A 17,878-nucleotide genomic window follows, 5' to 3' on the forward strand; every position below is an offset into this window, starting at 1 on the left:
AATCAGCTGCTGCTGCTATGCTGCTGGTCTCACGATTTATTCGGTTCGTCGAGATAGCGGGAAACGAACGCGAAAGCAACGGTCAACTCGTCGTCAAGGAAGCGTGATTTCTTCTTCTTCTTTATATAAGAAAACAAAACTTGCGGAACAACAACAACTCAAAAGAAAGATCACGTCCTCAGCGCGATTTTCTCCAGTTGTTTTGATCTTCATCTTTCGGTTCTTTCTCATCGAAATACTTAGATAATCTACCACTTTCCCTGTGCTTCTATATAGTCAACGCATGGGTAAATTGAGCGATAAGGGGCTTCCATATGCCCGATGCGTACACTCTACGGCGAGTAAATTGTCCGCTATGTACCGAATCCTAATAGCGGTTTTGTTTTCTATTTCTTTCCCTTTTTTCTGTCTTTCTTTCTTATTACAAACGGACGCAGTTGGTGGGCCGATATCGTTGGATGATTCGAATTCTCATCAGCTGGCTCCGCCGTTGAACGCGATATTATTAACACGAGTTAGAGAAACCGAATCTAAATGGTCAACAGAGAATATCTATACACACAGGCCGGTAGTAGTAATCACGAAATGGATAGAAAGTTTGGTTGAAATGAAAAGTACGCAGCCCAGGAAGCGGACGAGTGTGTGTGTTGGTCCAGCTTTCGAAAATATAAAAAATCTCGCATCAATATAAAACGACAGAAATGTGAGTGAAAAAGAAAACGGGAAGCGACCATCTCTCTTTCACTTTATTGCACGCCAATCGTTTATTATGTCACGAAAAAAAAAAACCCCAAATAATAACTACAACTCATAGGCAAACAATGACAACAAGAAACTTTCGATACGGGAATTGGGATCGCAATTTATACGACGGGAAGATGGCACAGATCGTCAAAGTGCCACTTATTTGTCCGCACGCCAAGAAATATAAAAAAACGACACGGTTATTTGGCATCACCCCCTATATCTTGACATTATTTGTTAGATCCAACTTTCGATTGGTTATCATAAATTTATACAGCTTTCAGTCATAAAAACACCGTACATTTGAAATATAGTGGACAAATATTATTATTTTGTAATCAAAAACAAATGGCGCGAATTTTGAATGTATCCATCTGGGATAGAAAATAAAATGGACGATTGAGCTGTCGCTACTAGTGAAAGCTATCGGACACTTGTGATATAATATAGAAACCTGTCTCTCTCCTCCTGCGGGACTGGTCCAGTAAATTTGAAAAAAGAAAAAGAAACATGTACGCGCTGGCGGAGAAATAACCAACTTCCCCCCCCCCCCCCCCCCCCCCCCCCCAAAAAAAAAGAAGCGTCTCTCTGGCTTCCACGGTTGTTTATGTTGTTGGGTTCCTCCCGCTGTCGTATGTTTTGGAACACGTGTTGTGCACGCATTTGACGAATTCGATTCACTAAATTATAATGCACTTGGTCTGAAATCACCGTGTCATTAAATCAAATCGGTGCGCCGTGTTTTATTCAATCTGTTTTTTATTTTTCACGTTTTGAATGGCGCGGCGGGAAACGCACCACTTGTACATAAAAGAACCTGTTTTCCGATGTAACCAAACGATACCAAATTAAGTTTAAATGGGATTTCCAAGACTTGAATAATGAGGGCTTGACTCATTCATCGCCGTGAATAAAGATGGAAATGATTAGAGAAAACTGCTGGAGAAGAGAAGAAAGAAAGATGACCTACTGCGGGAGCGCTGAAGGCAGCACTTAAAGTGGAACCGAGAAAACACCCTAGTCATATAGTGCTCCATTTAAATGACGATAAGAGATCCTTTTTTCTCGTCAACTAAAAAACAAGAATAATAAAATAAAAAACAAAACACAAAGATTGAATATAAAGAAACAGGAATTTATTATGTGTATCGAGGGACACGCCTTATGTAATGTCTACAGGGCGGCACCGCGACTCAAACCCGCCGCGGTATAAATTAAGGTAATACGTTCCTTTTCGTGGAAGCGCAGCACGCTGATGGTTTTTATATAATAAGAATATGGGATATTGGCTGCTACCGTTCCACATTGACTTCCTCTTTCCGGTTTTTCTTCTTCTTTAACCAACAAAAGTTGCATTGGTTTTTTTTCTTAAAGAAAGTTGTTGAACCGCGGAATCATTGGTGAAAAGATAATCATCTTTGAATTCAATTCTTTGATGAATTTGATTGCTATTTTTCATTGCGCTTTTTATGATGAGGAATCACACAAACTGATGTACCGCAAGGCAGTGTATAGCCAGGGCAACCTGTTGCTGGGTATGTACACAGAGAAAAGTAAAGCGGGTCAACCAGGTACACACACACAACAAGAGAGAAAAAACGGCGCACGCAGCAGCGACGGCCATGAACGAACGCCGATCTCGACGGTCAAACTTCCTACTACAACTGGTAGAATTTCCTGAATGTTTGTCTTTCGATGTAGAATCTCCTATCATTCCAGTCTTTTCCTTTGTTGTTTTCTTTATATTATTATCATTTCGTTTTTGTTATAGCTACCGAATCGCTTGGCCGCCACCGCGGGGAATCTGACCTCGTTACAAATCACCGGGACGGTTATTAATTTTTCGGGAAAAAATCTTGAATTATATCACGTTGCTATATATTAAAGGGCTTATCAAGTTCTACTAGTATACGCAGCTCTTTGACACTTGTTGTTTCCTCATCGAAATCAAAACATGCAACAACAACAAAAAGAAACCCGTTTTGATTGTTCGTCAACATTTTTCGTTTCGGGATGGAAATTCAAATGAATGTTTCTGAAACGTCAACTTCTTTTCAAAATTTTTCCTTCTATAAGAATGAATTGGATGGCGTATAGATTTAATGAGTTTTTCCTTTCAGAGTTTCAGGCATATGTGAACAAGAAAATCCGCAATCATTTCAAGCGGTTCCAGTTGGCGACGTCCCATATATCCGATCGGAAATCTTTTCTACGTTTGCGTGTGCACACATTTTATGACTGCGGGAGAAAAAAAGAAAAATTCAAAACGTCAGTCAATTGTTTACGTTGTTTACTTATTCAATGAAGACTATTTCATTGTTGTCGACCTTATTTTAATTCTTTTTTTCGTTCATAAAGGGAGCGGACCTCGTAACACCTTTTTGTTATGAGCCAAGTAATAGGAACGAGACGACCTGAAGATGTCACGACCCAATGAACGAATGATGCATCGCCGCGAGTCAGTCGAGTGGAACTGCTGCTGTTATCTCCGTAATCCTCAACACTATCTGGGAGAAACCATCACGTTGTGTCGTTTCTTTCGCTTTTTCCGGCTTTTTCCCGTCCGTTTTTTGGCGAAATTATTGGATCAGCTGGTGTAAGAATTCGTGTTTGTCTACAACTTTGTACTGAAGAATAATGACTTGAACGCCGCTGTACAAAAATATGCAAATTGCGAAAGGGAGAGAATGAATATCTTCAAACCGACCCTATTTCTCTCCCATCCTCAAAGTTGAAAAACCCGCGCGATGGAAATCCATGATGGCGGCTAAAAATTAAAAACAAATTTAAATATAGTCCAACCATTGAAATGCTATGAATAATTAATAAGCTGAATTGAAATTAATCCTTACCTTTTTATTATTTGCTTTTCGCTGCTCTAATATTCAATTTGTATTTAAATTTTTTCTGATTTAATTTAAATTGGTGGCATAGCAGAATAATGTTTGATTATAAATTTGACCGATTCGTGTTCATGTTCATTCAAATCTCAAACGTCTAAAAAGAGTGATTGGCTTGGCCATTAATAAGGAGATGAGTATCAAAATCTTCACATTTTGCATTTTTTATTTCCGAAAGAGGGGAAAGGGTAAGGAAAAAAAAGATGGCCGTCGATTTGATAAAACAAAGGACCTTGAGAAGGGGGTGACAAAAGGGTGTATGCAAATAGCTGCAGCCTAATACAGTCGTCTGCTGCTGCTGCCACGCGTTCAATCATAGTCGGTCCTATTGCCATGCCGGTCTAAAGCAAGAGTGTGTCCGATAGTTGTGAATTTGTGATGCACATCAAATGAGGTTGGAAAAAAGAGAAAAGATGTTGGAAGAAAAGAGGAGGAGCCTCAGGGGTGGGGGTTCTTTCGGGTGGACTGTGCCGCCGAGTTTTGTGCTGCCACAGCGCGGCCAAGACGAGCGGACACCTTGCGATCGAGTTGGCGGTGGACCGAAACTTTTGGGATCGTGTGTCCCGGTTTCACTCAACCGAACTCAGTTAAGCGCCGGCGCTGCTACCGTGCACTAGCATACCAAACAAACAGCAGGTCTTTTATTAAATTTTTCTTTAAGTCTCACATTTTTACTTGTTAAACACTCGAGTACAACTGTCGTTATTGATATATCCTAGTAAAGAACAAACGTGCTTCTCCAAGGTGTCACCCAATTGCCACAGTTTTTCAACCACCGAAAGTTTTTCTTGCCAAAAAAGGACCACAGTTCATCTCCAACAACACCAACAACAACAACAACAACAGTAGTAAGTCCACTGTGCATTCCAATAGTTGTGTGTATCTTGATGTAAATTCGATTGGTAAATTTGGGCGACACGGTTCAATGTAGCTGTGTGGTGGTTGGTTGTCGTTGAACGCAAGAAACGATCAAGTCCGCGTATAGTGCGTGAATCCAATGACGGCGTGAATGCGGGTCGCACATTGCAGCCGCTGCACGCGCGATATAATAGCCCATGTTCGATCGGGCGAGACTTTCGGTTGCTGGCGAAGAGAATTTCGGTCGGGAGTAAAAGTAATTCGTTGTTATTACGACAGCAAACATAGCGGACCGATAGTCGTTTATATTTGCGTACGCGCGCTCCCGAACGATCTCGGCAGCAGCAGCAGCAGCAAGTCAGCAAGAAAATCCGAAATAATTTAACCAAGTCCCGTTATGTTCCCAAACTTCAAGGGCGCTATTGTATAATGTTGCGTGAGTTATACAGCGTGTGTGTGTGTGTGGAAACATTTTCATTTTCTGCTCGACCAGGTCAACGTAGCTTCCAGAAATTCTTTACTCTACTTAACTGGTTTCCATTTTTATGATTTCAACCGAAAACTTTTGATCGCTCGAGTTTATGTCATACGCGCGTCCTGTGTGTTGGTCACTGGGTGCTGGCACTGCGCAAAAATTCTTGGTTTAAAATTGAGAAAAAGTGTGGCCGCGGCCATTTCTCATGGGCAATTAGACGACAACGGGCCTGAACGACGACGACGATGCACGATAACTTTTATACGGAAGCCGATGGCCAATTTTTTTGTCTCGTTCACTTGTAGAACACGGGCCATCGGACACGTTAGCCGACCCAACACGTTAAAGATGGCCCGAGCTCAGTTTTAATGGTTCTGATGTAACAATTCTAATAGCTTCCGGTATCGATCAATATTGTTTTTCTCCCAAATTAAAAACAAAGTTATTTTATTTCTTCATTTGGGAATAACATCATTTCACAATCAGAGGACACGCGTTCAAAATTGAAAATTTTTGTTTTAAAATCTGTACCCGCTTTGGCCTGAATTGCAAACACGTTGAATTGGCAACAAAAGTGCAATTTCCTTATAATGCATTTGTTTAATCCGGTGGTCTCGATTTCTCGTCATTTGCATCCAGGGCGGAATTTTAGGGTGGCCGGGGAAAAAACATATTAATAATGAGCGACCACATATCTTTTCTCTTTCCCTCTCTCTTTTGTTCGTCGGCTGCATTTCGCAGAGGATTCACGCAGTCGGGAATGACTATTTGGCCGCTGGCTAGGTAAAAATTGGTTGACCCAAGCAAACAAATAACATGTTCGCCGATATGTTATTTCTCCCATTTTATTTTGGCAAAACTCAAACGGCCGACCTATTCCCGATTCAACTATATAAACACCGAGACAAAACGCTACAAGATATCGGGATATAGTTACAGGCGATAGAGAGAAAACCGGGTGCGGTGCTGGTGTCGTCTTGCTGGTTGGGGAAAAAACCTTGAACCTGAATCTGTTCCACTGATCCACTTTTCGTGTCAGTTATTTGTTGTCCTGTTTGTAATCGCAGATGTTTGGGCGTCGTCGTCAGCGACGCCGTTTTCCGGTGAACGTCCTTCCACATTTTTTCGTGAGGTTTTTTCGGCTATTTATTGTTGCATCGCCACACCGTTCACTCCATTATTTTTTGGCGATTCACGTTTTTCCAAGCGATGACGAGCTAATAAAATTGGCAACCAGATTCCCACAACGGCCAACGTAAATCGAATCCTATCGCCTATCATTCCGCGTCAATATTCAAATGAAACGTTTTTGCAATCAAATCGACTCAATTTGTTATCTGGATCGGAATAAACCAATTGGTGGCCATTGCACATCATCAGGATCGGCCACGCCTTATTTCATATAACTAGTTTGTTGCATCGCGTTGATATTTGATATTACGCATGGCGCGATTGACGGATTGAGGTTGTTGGGAAATTGGTGCCAACCGTCAGTCTCGCGGACTCTCGTACCATCACTATTTTTTTCCGTTTCACGCAGAGAAGAAATAAGTGTGCCGATTGAGACGTTTATGGACGTTTGTCCTCTATATTGGTCACTCCCCATTTCGTGTCAATGCCGTAAACGCATCCGAGTCTTTTATTTTTTAAATCATCTCGTGATGTATTTAGAGGAGAAAGTTGCCATCTCTTTCCATACTATGAAGGCGATAATTCATTCATTCAGGTTAATAAGCAGCATCAGCTTTGCCCTTAATGTCATCGGCTGTTTATTATTACCGACGCCGCTGTTATTTGATACACATCCAATGAGAAAAACGTAGCGGGGTTAAAAGTGTGGACATTCGAAACTGTCGTTTCATGACGGCCAGTCTAATAAACAGATTTGAACGGCCTGGCCATGAAGCGACATCACGTACGACCTCCTTTTTTGTTAAAAAAAGAAAAGAAAAAATTCTGGACGGCCTTTTCATTCATCTCGTAAATCAAACACGCGCACGCGGTCGGAGCTCTTCACGGAGCCCGGTCGTCGTCACTGTGTCTAGAATAAATATACAACCCAGTTACTAGATATTATACTACGTATTCGTCTTTAGGTCATCGCCTTTCCCAATCTTCTCCGTTGACAATTAGCGTGACGTAGTACATCAAACTGCTGGGCATCAATCCCATATTTGGCGTATGCGTGTCTTTTAATTCCAGTTTTCTATTCACTAGGTTTTCTTTCATCGTTAAAAGGCAAATAATATTATAGTAATGTCGCTGGATGTTATATAATGTTGCGGTCCCAATGGAAATGCAATTTGTTATGCATTAACTTCCTGTTGCTACTGGAATTCCTCATCCCTGCAGCCATGCATGTCCCGAATGAGAGTCCGCCGGAGAGAAATTTTTGTGGATCAATGGAATATAATCTCTATACCGCACGAATATATACGTATTGTGTTTGATCCTGTCTGTATAGCATACGCGGATTGTGTCTTATCTGCCGGCGGAAGAAAAACCCTGACCAGACAAACCGTTGATTTATGGTTTTGTCAGCGCGCGCGAATGGTGATTTCCCATGGTGGCTAATAATCAACTTTCTTCCACGAGCATCGCAACGCAACAATAACTTGATTATTACGTGATCACCAATAATACGCCAACAGCGCAAGAATCGGAAAGTCTGACTATAGGAATGTTGATTCATTTGACATGTTTACATTATGTATATACAGGGGAATGTGATTTACATAACGTGAGAACGATCTTTTGAATTATCTGTGAAACTGGCCGCAGGTAGTAGATGATAGGGCCTCCTCCTGGCATTTTGTCTTGTGTGTTATTTTCGGGGGCTCTTTTCTTTCTTTTTTGGTGAGCCACCAGCAGCAGTAGCCCTTTTTCACGTGTATAGACGTATATGGTCATTGGATGATTCTCTATCGTCGTTTGTGTGTACTACATTTTCTCTCGGCCGTGTATCTTCAACAATGACTACAGTATATAGTTAAAAGCGATCGGTTTGCGGTCAGTTGGTTCATCATCTCAAGTGGACCGGAATTCAATCGTTGCATGTTTATTCCTCCTATGTGTCAATAGAGGAAGAAGACTATATAATTGGACTCGATAGTTAATGTTGATTTTATTTTGGATTCTTTTTTCTTTTAGTTTTCCTTTGCCGGTTTTGTTTGTTTGTTCTCCAAGAAGAAGAAGAAGAAGGTGCAGCCGAGTCAACCAAATCACCGGCAGTATAACATCGGCTACTCCCGATATACTCTATTTGATGAGCCGACCATGAAGCTTCCATTCCGGCGGAAAAATAACCACCGTCTTTGAGAGAGAGAAAAATCGCCGACTGTGGAAACAATTGATTCGCGGTCCAAGTTTGTTCCTCACACGCACTTTATGATTCGAACGTGAATCAATTCGACACCTCAACAGCACGTAAATCGTCTGCTGGCCCCTGTCCGGCATTACAACAAGAAGCAAGGGAGGAAAAACTCTCTTCAGGAAATTGGCATTCCGGTCGTCGACCTTGTGACAACGAACCCTGGAATATGAATAACGGTGAAACTTGTCGCTCGTCGGCTGTCAAGATGCAACACATTAGCTGGATTTTGCTACAATTGGCCGGTAAGTCTTGCAGTGTGCAGACTCCTTTTTACATTTGATTCAGGGCAACTGTACAGTGACGTTTGATCGTCATTCTAACTGGAAATCTAACGGTGAATTCCTCTCGGTTAGGCCCTCGTCCTTTGTATTTAATTTTTAGAATTTTTCTGGGCCGGGGTGAAAAGAGGATGATGACCGTTTTATCCGATGGATGAGTGCTACTACTATACCTATCGGTATAAAAATAAAAGGGTCAAATAACTACTGCCGCTTACATATAGTATACTCTCGGTCAATATTTGTTAAATCATTTTTCGTTTGTATGCAGACGACTGGCATAGATTTTCGGGGTTCCCTTCACTTTTGGTTGGTTGGTTGTTTGCCCATGGGAGGAAGATGAGTTCGTCACTGCGGGAACAACGGTCCGATTCAATGACCGCCCCCTTTAAACTAGAGCCGAAGGTTACTCACCTCTACGCTACCCAGCACAGTTACCCACATCTCGCCCAGTCTCCCTATACACACACACACACACACAGACAGGAGGAGCATAAAGGGAACGCACGCGCATTTCCTCCTTTTTTAGACGCCGAGACTTTTAAATAACCCCGTATTTTCCTTTTTTAAAAAAGAATCCTAGTCGTGATTAAGATAAGTGTTCAGTCAGGATGTCAGGTGTTTTGTTGTGATACCTTTTCGCCAGGTAATGCGGGAGGGAAGACACTCGACGACAACTTCCCGTCAGCTGTCGACAGATTCCGGCAGACAGACAGACGCCCCAGCCCATGACCCTAATAGACCCCCAAAATCACGATTTGTTTAACCGTCTTTTCGTATTGTAATCGTTTTCATTAGTGAAACAAAAAAAGAGGAAGGGTGTCAGCCTTTAGTTTCTCTAACGCCTAAAGATATCAAAAAGGTCTGAACTGCATCCGTAATGACTTTTTGAGTATGCGGCGAGTTGTGCGAAAGCGAATTAGGCTACATGCGTATACAACAACATCATAAATGATGGATGCAAACAAAGAAACTGTGCAGACATTTCCAGACAGCTTGTCCCCAATTTTGCGGGTTTTTACTCACGAAATTCCCCGCACGCGCCTTTTTTTCTTAAATTCGAAAAAATAATAATTTGTGTAGAGTGTTGTGTGTTGCCAAGTGGTGGCGAATCAAACGTCCGAAATCCTCCCGTGCATATTACTGTAGCTAGGCGAAACCACCGTGACGGGTTTTCCAGAATAACAACAACAACGTCTTGTGAGAGAGCGAATGTGGCACAATTTTCGGACAATAACATCAGATATCTCTTGTCTGCTCATGTGTCTGCTGGGCCGATTTTGCGAAATAGCGAATAACCGCAAGCGTAAAAGGCAAGGAATGAACATTTACCACGAGGTTGTGTACTACACCGGAATACCGACTACTCTATAGGGGAGTAAAAAAAAACACACGTAGATATATATATAGCTCACGCATACGTGATGGACAACGGTCGGAGGTGTTGTTGTACTACTTAAAATAGTCCTCGTTGCACTTCCCTAAACTCTTTGATTCTCTTTTCTAATTTGGACAATTCGATTGTATTATTATTTTTGGGATTATTAGAAAAACTAAGGAAAAAGGAAAGAAAGTAAAGCAGGTGAGACCCACCTGTTGAATACTTAATGAGTTTATCCGAGAAGAAAAGGTTCAACTCGTGAACATTTTTTAGAAAACAACAGCGCGAGAGTGAGCTGGTTCGAACAACCTTTGATTAAAAAATTGGATTCAAAGAACAAATGATAAACGTCGATAATGGCTGCCCACAACTGTAGTAATTGGACAAGAAATTTGACGGAATTTCCTACTATTATTATTGTAGGAAAAAAGTAGGACGGAAATGACGATTGGCTCCGTTAGTTTCGACGATTTCCACAATGTTCGAAATATAGCGACCAAGAAATAAAATGGTAGAAATGTCACAATTCTATATTTCCTCGTGGAAATTTCTAAACGAAACCCCTTAGCTACGTACACTCTTCTCCTAATGACGTCATCACAGTGTTTTTGTTTTTTTTCCTTCATTATAATTTATTTTTCACCCACCAAAACCAGTGTTTGTAGGCTTCTACGTCATGGTGGGATCGTCAGCAACGCTGGATGATGGGGATGCTGTTTTGGCGCGAAGTAAAATCGGTTTGAATTCATCAACGCCGTCACGCTGGTGGAGGGCGAAAACGGACAACAACCGATTGTCGTCGTCATCTGACATGATCAATTCCGAGTTGCGGCATTACCAATTGCAGATGCACCAACGACAACGGCAAAGTCAACGCGTCAAGTCGCAGGAAGAGAACAGGAAACTCTGGTTAATGTGGAACGGAGCACAAGAGAAACTGAACGAAGACAATGACAAGTTAATGGAAGAAACGAGCGCAAATTCTACCCGGAAAGAGACCGAAGAGGGTCTCTCCCTATTGGAGAATCTCGTTCACCCCGAAGAGGAATTACTGGATGAAATTAACGATCGTCAAATCATCCAGGCCGTTATCGCCAGCATGGCCCAGTGGAACTTGCGCAAATTGCAAAAGATGCAACGCAAATCAGACCAGACCAGGTAGCGACTTGAGATTTAATTCGTGTTTTATTCGATAAGATTTAATTGTAATTATTTGAACCAAACAACAGGCATCGTAGTCGTCGTGATGAGGCGATGGTCTGCTACAACGAATTGGGTTGTTTCCGCGACGAAGGACCGTTCAACTACCTGGACCTGTTGCCAGCTCCGCCGGAAGAAATTAACACGCGTTTCTTCCTCTACACTCCGCGCAACCGTGACGTTCCCCACCCTTTGGTCTACAACAACGCCAGCACAATTTTGACGTCACCTTACAACGCTACGCTGCCCACCAAAGTCATGATCCACGGCTTCGGCTCCTCCTGTCAGCGCATCTGGGCCAAAGAGATGCGAACGGCTCTCATCAGCGTCGTAAGTCGGCCGGATCGGTCAATTTTAACGAGCTACTATATACAATTTTGATATCAGATACAGTATAATACAGTTATCCTTTTGTATTTTTCCTCAGGGAGACGTCAATGTCATTTGCGTCGATTGGGAAAACGGAGCCAATTTGCCCAATTACGTCAGAGCGGCAGTGAACGCCCGTCTGGTTGGCCGGCAAGTGGCACTTTTGGTCAACGCCATCAACGGTATGCTGGGCTCCAAGAACGGCGATTTTCATCTCATCGGGTTCAGCCTGGGAGCTCACGTGGCTGGATTCGCTGGATCCGAACTCCGCAACGTTAGCCGAATTACTGGTTTGTTTTGAAAACATTAGAGAGCAAAGACTCAAAATCAACTGGGAATGTTTCACAGGACTCGATCCGGCTGGTCCGCTGTTTGAAAATTACGACCCGAGAGTTCGACTGGATTCGACCGACGCCGATTTGGTTGACGTCATCCATTCCAACGGCGAGAAAATCTACATGGGCGGACTGGGAGCCTGGGCCCCAATGGGCGACATCGATTTCTACCCCAACGGTGGTCGCATGCAGAAAGGATGCACGAATCTCTTTGTCGGAGCCGTCAGCGACATGATTTGGTGTAAGATTTCACATTATTTAAATATTTTGGTGTGTGGCAGCGATCGGCCGTCTTTCGCATGTTTGCGAAAAGAGAAAAATCTGAGGCTACTATAATTAGTACTTTCTCCTCAAATGAAAAGTAGAAGAAAAGAAATCTCCCGCAGAGTAGAGCAATAGCCGCCAAGTGACACATGGATGGGGAGAGTAGAGCGCTTTTCACTTGTTGACTAAACAGCAGCAGCAGCCGAGTCTCATCTCTCGTAACGGTCGCACAATAGTTTTACAACGTCAACGAACGCTCCTGAGCTAAAGAGATGATGACATCTCAGAAGAAACGGCCAATAAATGAGCAGCGAAATTTCAAAGATTTTTCTAAAAATGGTGAAAATGAGTCAAAATGTTTGTTCGTTCACTTGTTACTAGCCGGGAAGAAATGTGTCCACGCTAAATTGGGCGCGACTTTCACCGATCTCGGCGGATAGCGATATAGCAGCCGAGTCTATTTAGCAGAAATTCTTCTTTCATGCTGGCTGCTGCTCTCTCTCTCTCTCTTTGTTTCATATTGACCGCAGTCCGCCGCTTTTCCTTGTTAGTCGGCGAAATTCTTAAATCTTATTCGGATGACGTTTAGCATCCGACAGCAGACGATCTTGTCTGTCCCGTACTAGTCCTCTTTAAGTCTTTCACAGTTTGTTAATCCTTTTGATCGCATTTGGGCGACACCGACCGCCAGGTAAAAGACCCCGCGCCAGAGTCCCATTTTTCTTACCAGCAAAAATGCCCGGCCTCCTATAGCGGGGGCTTTTGGATACGTTGCGTTCTGTTTAGAAAATGGAAGTGTACCAATGCGGGACGAGGAAAAACAAATAATAAAAAAAAAAGAGAAAGAGAAAATGTTTCTAGCTTCGTCTTTCGGCTTAATAGTTAGTAGAACGCTATAGATAGTGTGAGTCATTTTCGCGAGCGAAACCGACGATGCTTTTGCACCCCGCCGTTGGCTTATTCTTCGCCCCATTTACGCAATGATCCCCCAAATTATAATTGACGTCAGTCCAGGCGTAAATTCTTTTGGACCCTGTTGAAAGTGGTGGGTGTTGTTGTTCCCCCCCATTATCATGGGGAAGTATTTTTTAAATAAGAGATTTTCCCGAAGACGACGTGACCGGGTTGTATAATCAAATAGTAAAACACACAGCCTACTTTTGAGTCCGCCTTTTATTTCTTTTAAAAGAAATAAACGGACAGTGTATAGGACTTTAATGTAAGCTAATCAGTTTTCTTTTCAAATTTTTCTGGCAAATGTTCATATATTGCTTTAAATAGTACTCGTACCGGTTTTTTTTTTAACTCTTGTTCTTTTTTTGTGCATTTATTTATTTGTTCTCCCCCGTGGCATTTATATTGTTGACGTCACAGCATCTGCTGAGGAAAACGGCCGAAGTTTGTGCAACCACCGACGCGTAAGTGTTTGACAATCGTTAAAAGTTACTAGACGTTCGTATATATATCTATCATGAAATGGAACTTTCTGACCATCAACTTGTCTTTATGTCGTTCATAAAGGCTTATAAGCTGTTCACAGACTCGGTGGTGCCTGGATGCCACTTTCCGGCCTTTGCCTGCGAGTCTTACGAAAAGGTATGACCATGTCCAATAAAATAATTTTCACTTGCCAGTTCAGGGGTATTTACGTTGATATTGTCTTGTTTTAAAGCTCCTGGAAGGCGATTGCTTTCCTTGCACGGACGCTGAACGCTGCTCCAACATGGGTTTCTACGCCGATAAATCGCCCGGTCGAGGTATCATGTATCTAGCCACTCGAGAAGAGGAGCCTTTCTGTGGTACGTCAACTTTCTTTTCATAAATGTAGCATTAAAAATTCATAATTACCTATTCATGTTCAATTTTACAGCTAACCAGTACCGAGTGCAACTGCAGAGCTCTACCACGTTACAGCCTGTAACAACCCAGGGCAAGATAGAACTCATCCTTATCGGAGCCAACAATTTCAACGAGACTTTTACTTTGACTAAGTATGAAAATCGTTAATAATTCAGTGGGAATAAAAAGTGGACTCATTTTTTAATGGCTCGTTTCAAGGGGTCCGGATTATGAATTGACTAGCGGTGGGAAACTGGTGCGGCTCATCGTGCCACATCCAACATTTTCACCTCCATCTAAAGTTCACGTCGTCTACACAGCCTATCAAGGTTGGATTTACAGCGGATTGACTAAATGGCCCGTCGACAAGCTCGTCCTCACTGATAGCTATGGAAAAAGGTAAAACGATGGACGTTAATTTATCTTACCCTTTCAATTTAAAGTGAGATTCGTTTTTATAACAATAATTTGAGGTATACATATTTTTACTGTGGTCTGTGTGGAAATCGGCAGCTGTCTTGGCACAAGAGTACCTATTTAAAAGCACATTAATTTATTACCAAAGAGATAATTTTGCACAGCAGATGGCCAAATTATTTTTGTTCCACATTTTTGCAATTGCTCAACACCCATCTAATCATTGTGCTCAATAAAATGAAATTTAATGATACTGTTGTTTTTACGTGTTCCAACATAATACACGTTACGTAACATTTTTTAAATAAAATTTTACATGTGTTTTTCAGTATGTCTTACTGCCAAAAAGGAATGTTTTTGGAATCGGGCAAAGGACTTGCCATCACTCTACATCCGGGAGAGTGTAATCCGGCTCCTCCTTTACCTCCATCTTCTTCTCCGGCGCTGACCAACAACCTCGTCCATAACAATCAGACGCCATTCCCAAGCCGACAACCGCTGGATTCAGCAGTAAGTTTCAATAGGAAACAAATAATCCTTTCAAAACTTGATTTAAAAATATAATTCTACTTCTTTTTTTTTCTCTATTCAGCCCTTGGATAACGAAATTCCCGTACTCAATGAAATCAGATTCCGATCCCTGGATGGCGATACAGTCGGTGGATCGAACCAAACCGCCGAATCCAAGTCGACGTCGTCTTCGTTGGTCCGTTCCAACGCCAATAACATAACGAATAATATTTACCCCTACGGAAATGTGCCTTTGGCTTTGCTCCAGCAGCAAATTCCTGCCGACATCAAAGTGGGTGGTGGCGGCGGAAATAGCGGCCCTAGCAGTAGCAAAAGGCCCAGTTTTTATCAGTGGCCATTAGTTGGCAATTTCTTCGGTAATCACGGCCGATCTCGTTTCAAGTCTGGATCGGGTCGAAAGTACGAGCCGCAAGGACAGTTGACTCCTCCATCGCTCCAGCAATTACAGCAAGGTAACGGAGTTCAATCGAGTAAAGAGTCCATCTCCCGGCGGCCATTCACTCGCCGGAATAATCCGCAACAAACGATGAGCGTGGAAGATCAGACAAAAGTCGAGTACTATCTCCTCCGACAACAACAACTTCATTTGCAACAGCAACAACTTCATCAGGCCAATCGATTGCTGTGGGGAAATTCCAATCGATCACAGCAGCTGTCCATTCGAGGACAACAACTGGCTCTTGCCAACCAGCAACAATACCAACAACAATGGGTTCCGCAACGCCAAGTCGTTCCTCCCCCACCGCCACCTCCTCAATGGCGACCGGATGCCCTTGTCGACGCGGAAATAACACGCTATTCAACAAACAACAAACCGATCGCTCAAGGAGAACTCTCAATGCCGATGGATCACATGCAACAAACCTTTGCCCAAACTTTGCTAAATCCTGCAAATCAGCAATTTATTGAGCGCTTTAGGAATCAACAACAACAAAACATTCCGCAACTTCGATCGAGCATGATTTTGCCTAGTACCGAAATGACGACAACTCCAACATTGACGAGTACAGGTAGTTTGATTGTGGCCAATGTCATCGTTCCGTCCTCCTCTATTACCATTTCAAGCAGTCCGGTAACATTGACAACTATGACGATTAGCAACACGTTAGCCTCTCATAGCCAACAATCCATTCGACAACCGGAGGTGGAACATGTGTTACCGCCAATCGATAATCCAGCCGATATCGACATGGAGCAATCAGAAAGTATTCAGGTTACCCATACAAAGAAATCAAATAACGAGGACTCTGTATTATCTTTGGCCACTATCGAAGCTGCTACTTTGCTGTCAGCCAAGGCGCCTACTTCAATCAGTCATCGACAAATGAACGAAACAGTTGTTATCGCCAGTAATAATATTTCAACTCCTGCAGCATCAGCAGATACTACGATCACAACATCTCCGGCCTCAACAACACTGGATTTCGGCGAAGAATTATCCTCTACAAACCAGACCGTGAACCCTAGCAATGTTTCTTCATCCATAACCACTAAAGAAGATGTTGTGATCAAAGACAATTCAAACAGCGGTATTCTGTGGTCAGACTATCCTTCTGAGGTTGGAACTAGCCCGGTATTAATGTCTGACGAGCTTTATCCCGATCCGGAGCAATTGGGTCAGGCAAGAGATGAATACTGGTCGAATAAAGCTCTCACCTCTCGAGTTAAGCACATCAGTCCTTCCTCGGTTGTTGCTGCCGTTGTTGGATCCACATTTTACCCGCACGCTTATGCAGCTATGCGACCGTCTAGACTCCAGTTACAAGAACATCAGCCGCTCTACATTCCTTTAAATCCAGCCGATCGTGATCGCCAAAGTCGACAACTTCAAGCGCAGTATTATGCCGACACGACGGGCAGCAGCACGAATAATATCAAGAAATCGGCTCATGAACCCGTTCAGACTGTCGTGTCCGCTAGGTGAATGTCTACTTCACCAACTTTCTTATATATAAGAATTCAAATGCTAGCCACCCAGCAGCAGTGAACTTTGGTAAATTATGTTTGTCTTCAAATATTCTGCGAACAGTTCTCGTGTTGAAACTGAATGCGGTGACAAATCCTGTACAGATGATTTAATTTTCTATTTTACGGGGACTTGTGAAATCATTTTTTTGCGCTAATATGCCTTTCCCCCCAAAAAACCAAACACGAGAATCCTTACATTACTTAATGTATCCCGAACTGTTAGGTGACACCGTATGTTTTTGATTATTGAAAACGCCAGAAAAAAAAAGTTCTTCCTACGAAAAACAAGAAAAAACTGAAAAAAACGTGACTGTGATTTGTGTTCTATTTGCTGGTGTTACCGATGATGAAAAGGAAAAAAAAAACAGTGAGAATCATGTTTTCTGTTCATGTTTGATGAAGATGTTATTTATATTTCGTCTTCCACAATCTTATTACCGTTTTAGTATGATATCGTCACCAACCTGCTATATTTGTTTTCATGTGCAAAGAAACAATTCGCTGGTCGCCATGCCGAAATGTCCTTCAATTATACCCACCATACATAACATATTACTTGTTTGTTTTTTTGTGTTCTTTAATACATGATTTATTGCAGTACCATAACGTTTGTCGACCAGTGCTGCATGAAAATATTCGAATACGAAGAATGTACTCTGTATCTCTGAAAATATGTTTCGAATTGAGACATATCAGTTTTTTCCGTGCAAGTGTGTGTGTTGCCTTAAATAAAATATTGATTATCATAAAATTGAGCACGATAATGTTGATACTGCAATTCAGCCATTGTCGCGTAGTGGAGTTCTACTGTCGGGCACTAGAGTTCTATTGTCGATTTTTTTTAAATAATATTAAAAAAGGAGTTCTTGTGTCTTTGGAGTTATACTGTCGTTGGAGATCTACTGTCGCATACAAAGGAATTTTTTAAATTATTTAAAATATTGGG

General features: G+C 42.2%; 1 protein-coding gene across 2 annotated transcripts; it reads left to right on the top strand.

Moving 5' to 3' along the window:
* Positions 1-4,185: 4,185 nt before the first annotated feature.
* LOC124313966 lies at positions 4,186-17,532 on the top strand. Of its 2 annotated transcripts, none has more exons than XM_046778871.1 (14): positions 4,186-4,280; positions 4,364-4,492; positions 8,128-8,592; positions 10,666-11,167; positions 11,239-11,539; positions 11,637-11,868; positions 11,927-12,154; positions 13,552-13,595; positions 13,699-13,773; positions 13,850-13,976; positions 14,048-14,168; positions 14,236-14,415; positions 14,763-14,943; positions 15,026-17,532. In XM_046778871.1, exons 3-14 carry the CDS (start codon positions 8,517-8,519, stop codon positions 16,886-16,888), a joined length of 3,930 nt encoding a protein of 1,309 aa, XP_046634827.1. In that variant the 5' UTR covers positions 4,186-4,280; positions 4,364-4,492; positions 8,128-8,516; the 3' UTR covers positions 16,889-17,532. The 2 variants fall into 2 exon arrangements, with proteins under 2 accessions (XP_046634827.1, XP_046634828.1); XM_046778872.1 differs by having other exon boundaries at positions 4,198-4,280; positions 4,369-4,492.
* The last annotated feature ends 346 nt before the right edge of the window (positions 17,533-17,878 follow it).

This window comes from Daphnia pulicaria, chromosome 10, assembly GCF_021234035.1.
Source record: "Daphnia pulicaria isolate SC F1-1A chromosome 10, SC_F0-13Bv2, whole genome shotgun sequence".
NCBI classification, from domain to species: Eukaryota; Metazoa; Arthropoda; class Branchiopoda; order Diplostraca; family Daphniidae; genus Daphnia; species Daphnia pulicaria.

Coding starts and splice junctions, on each gene's coding strand:
- LOC124313966 (XM_046778871.1), top strand. CDS start 8,517: ATGAATAACGGTGAAACTTGTCGCTCGTCGGCTGTCAAGATGCAACAC. Junction 11,168..11,238: donor CGCAAATCAGACCAGACCAG/GTAGCGACTTGA, acceptor ACCAAACAACAG/GCATCGTAGTCGTCGTGATG. Junction 13,774..13,849: donor CCTGCGAGTCTTACGAAAAG/GTATGACCATGT, acceptor CTTGTTTTAAAG/CTCCTGGAAGGCGATTGCTT.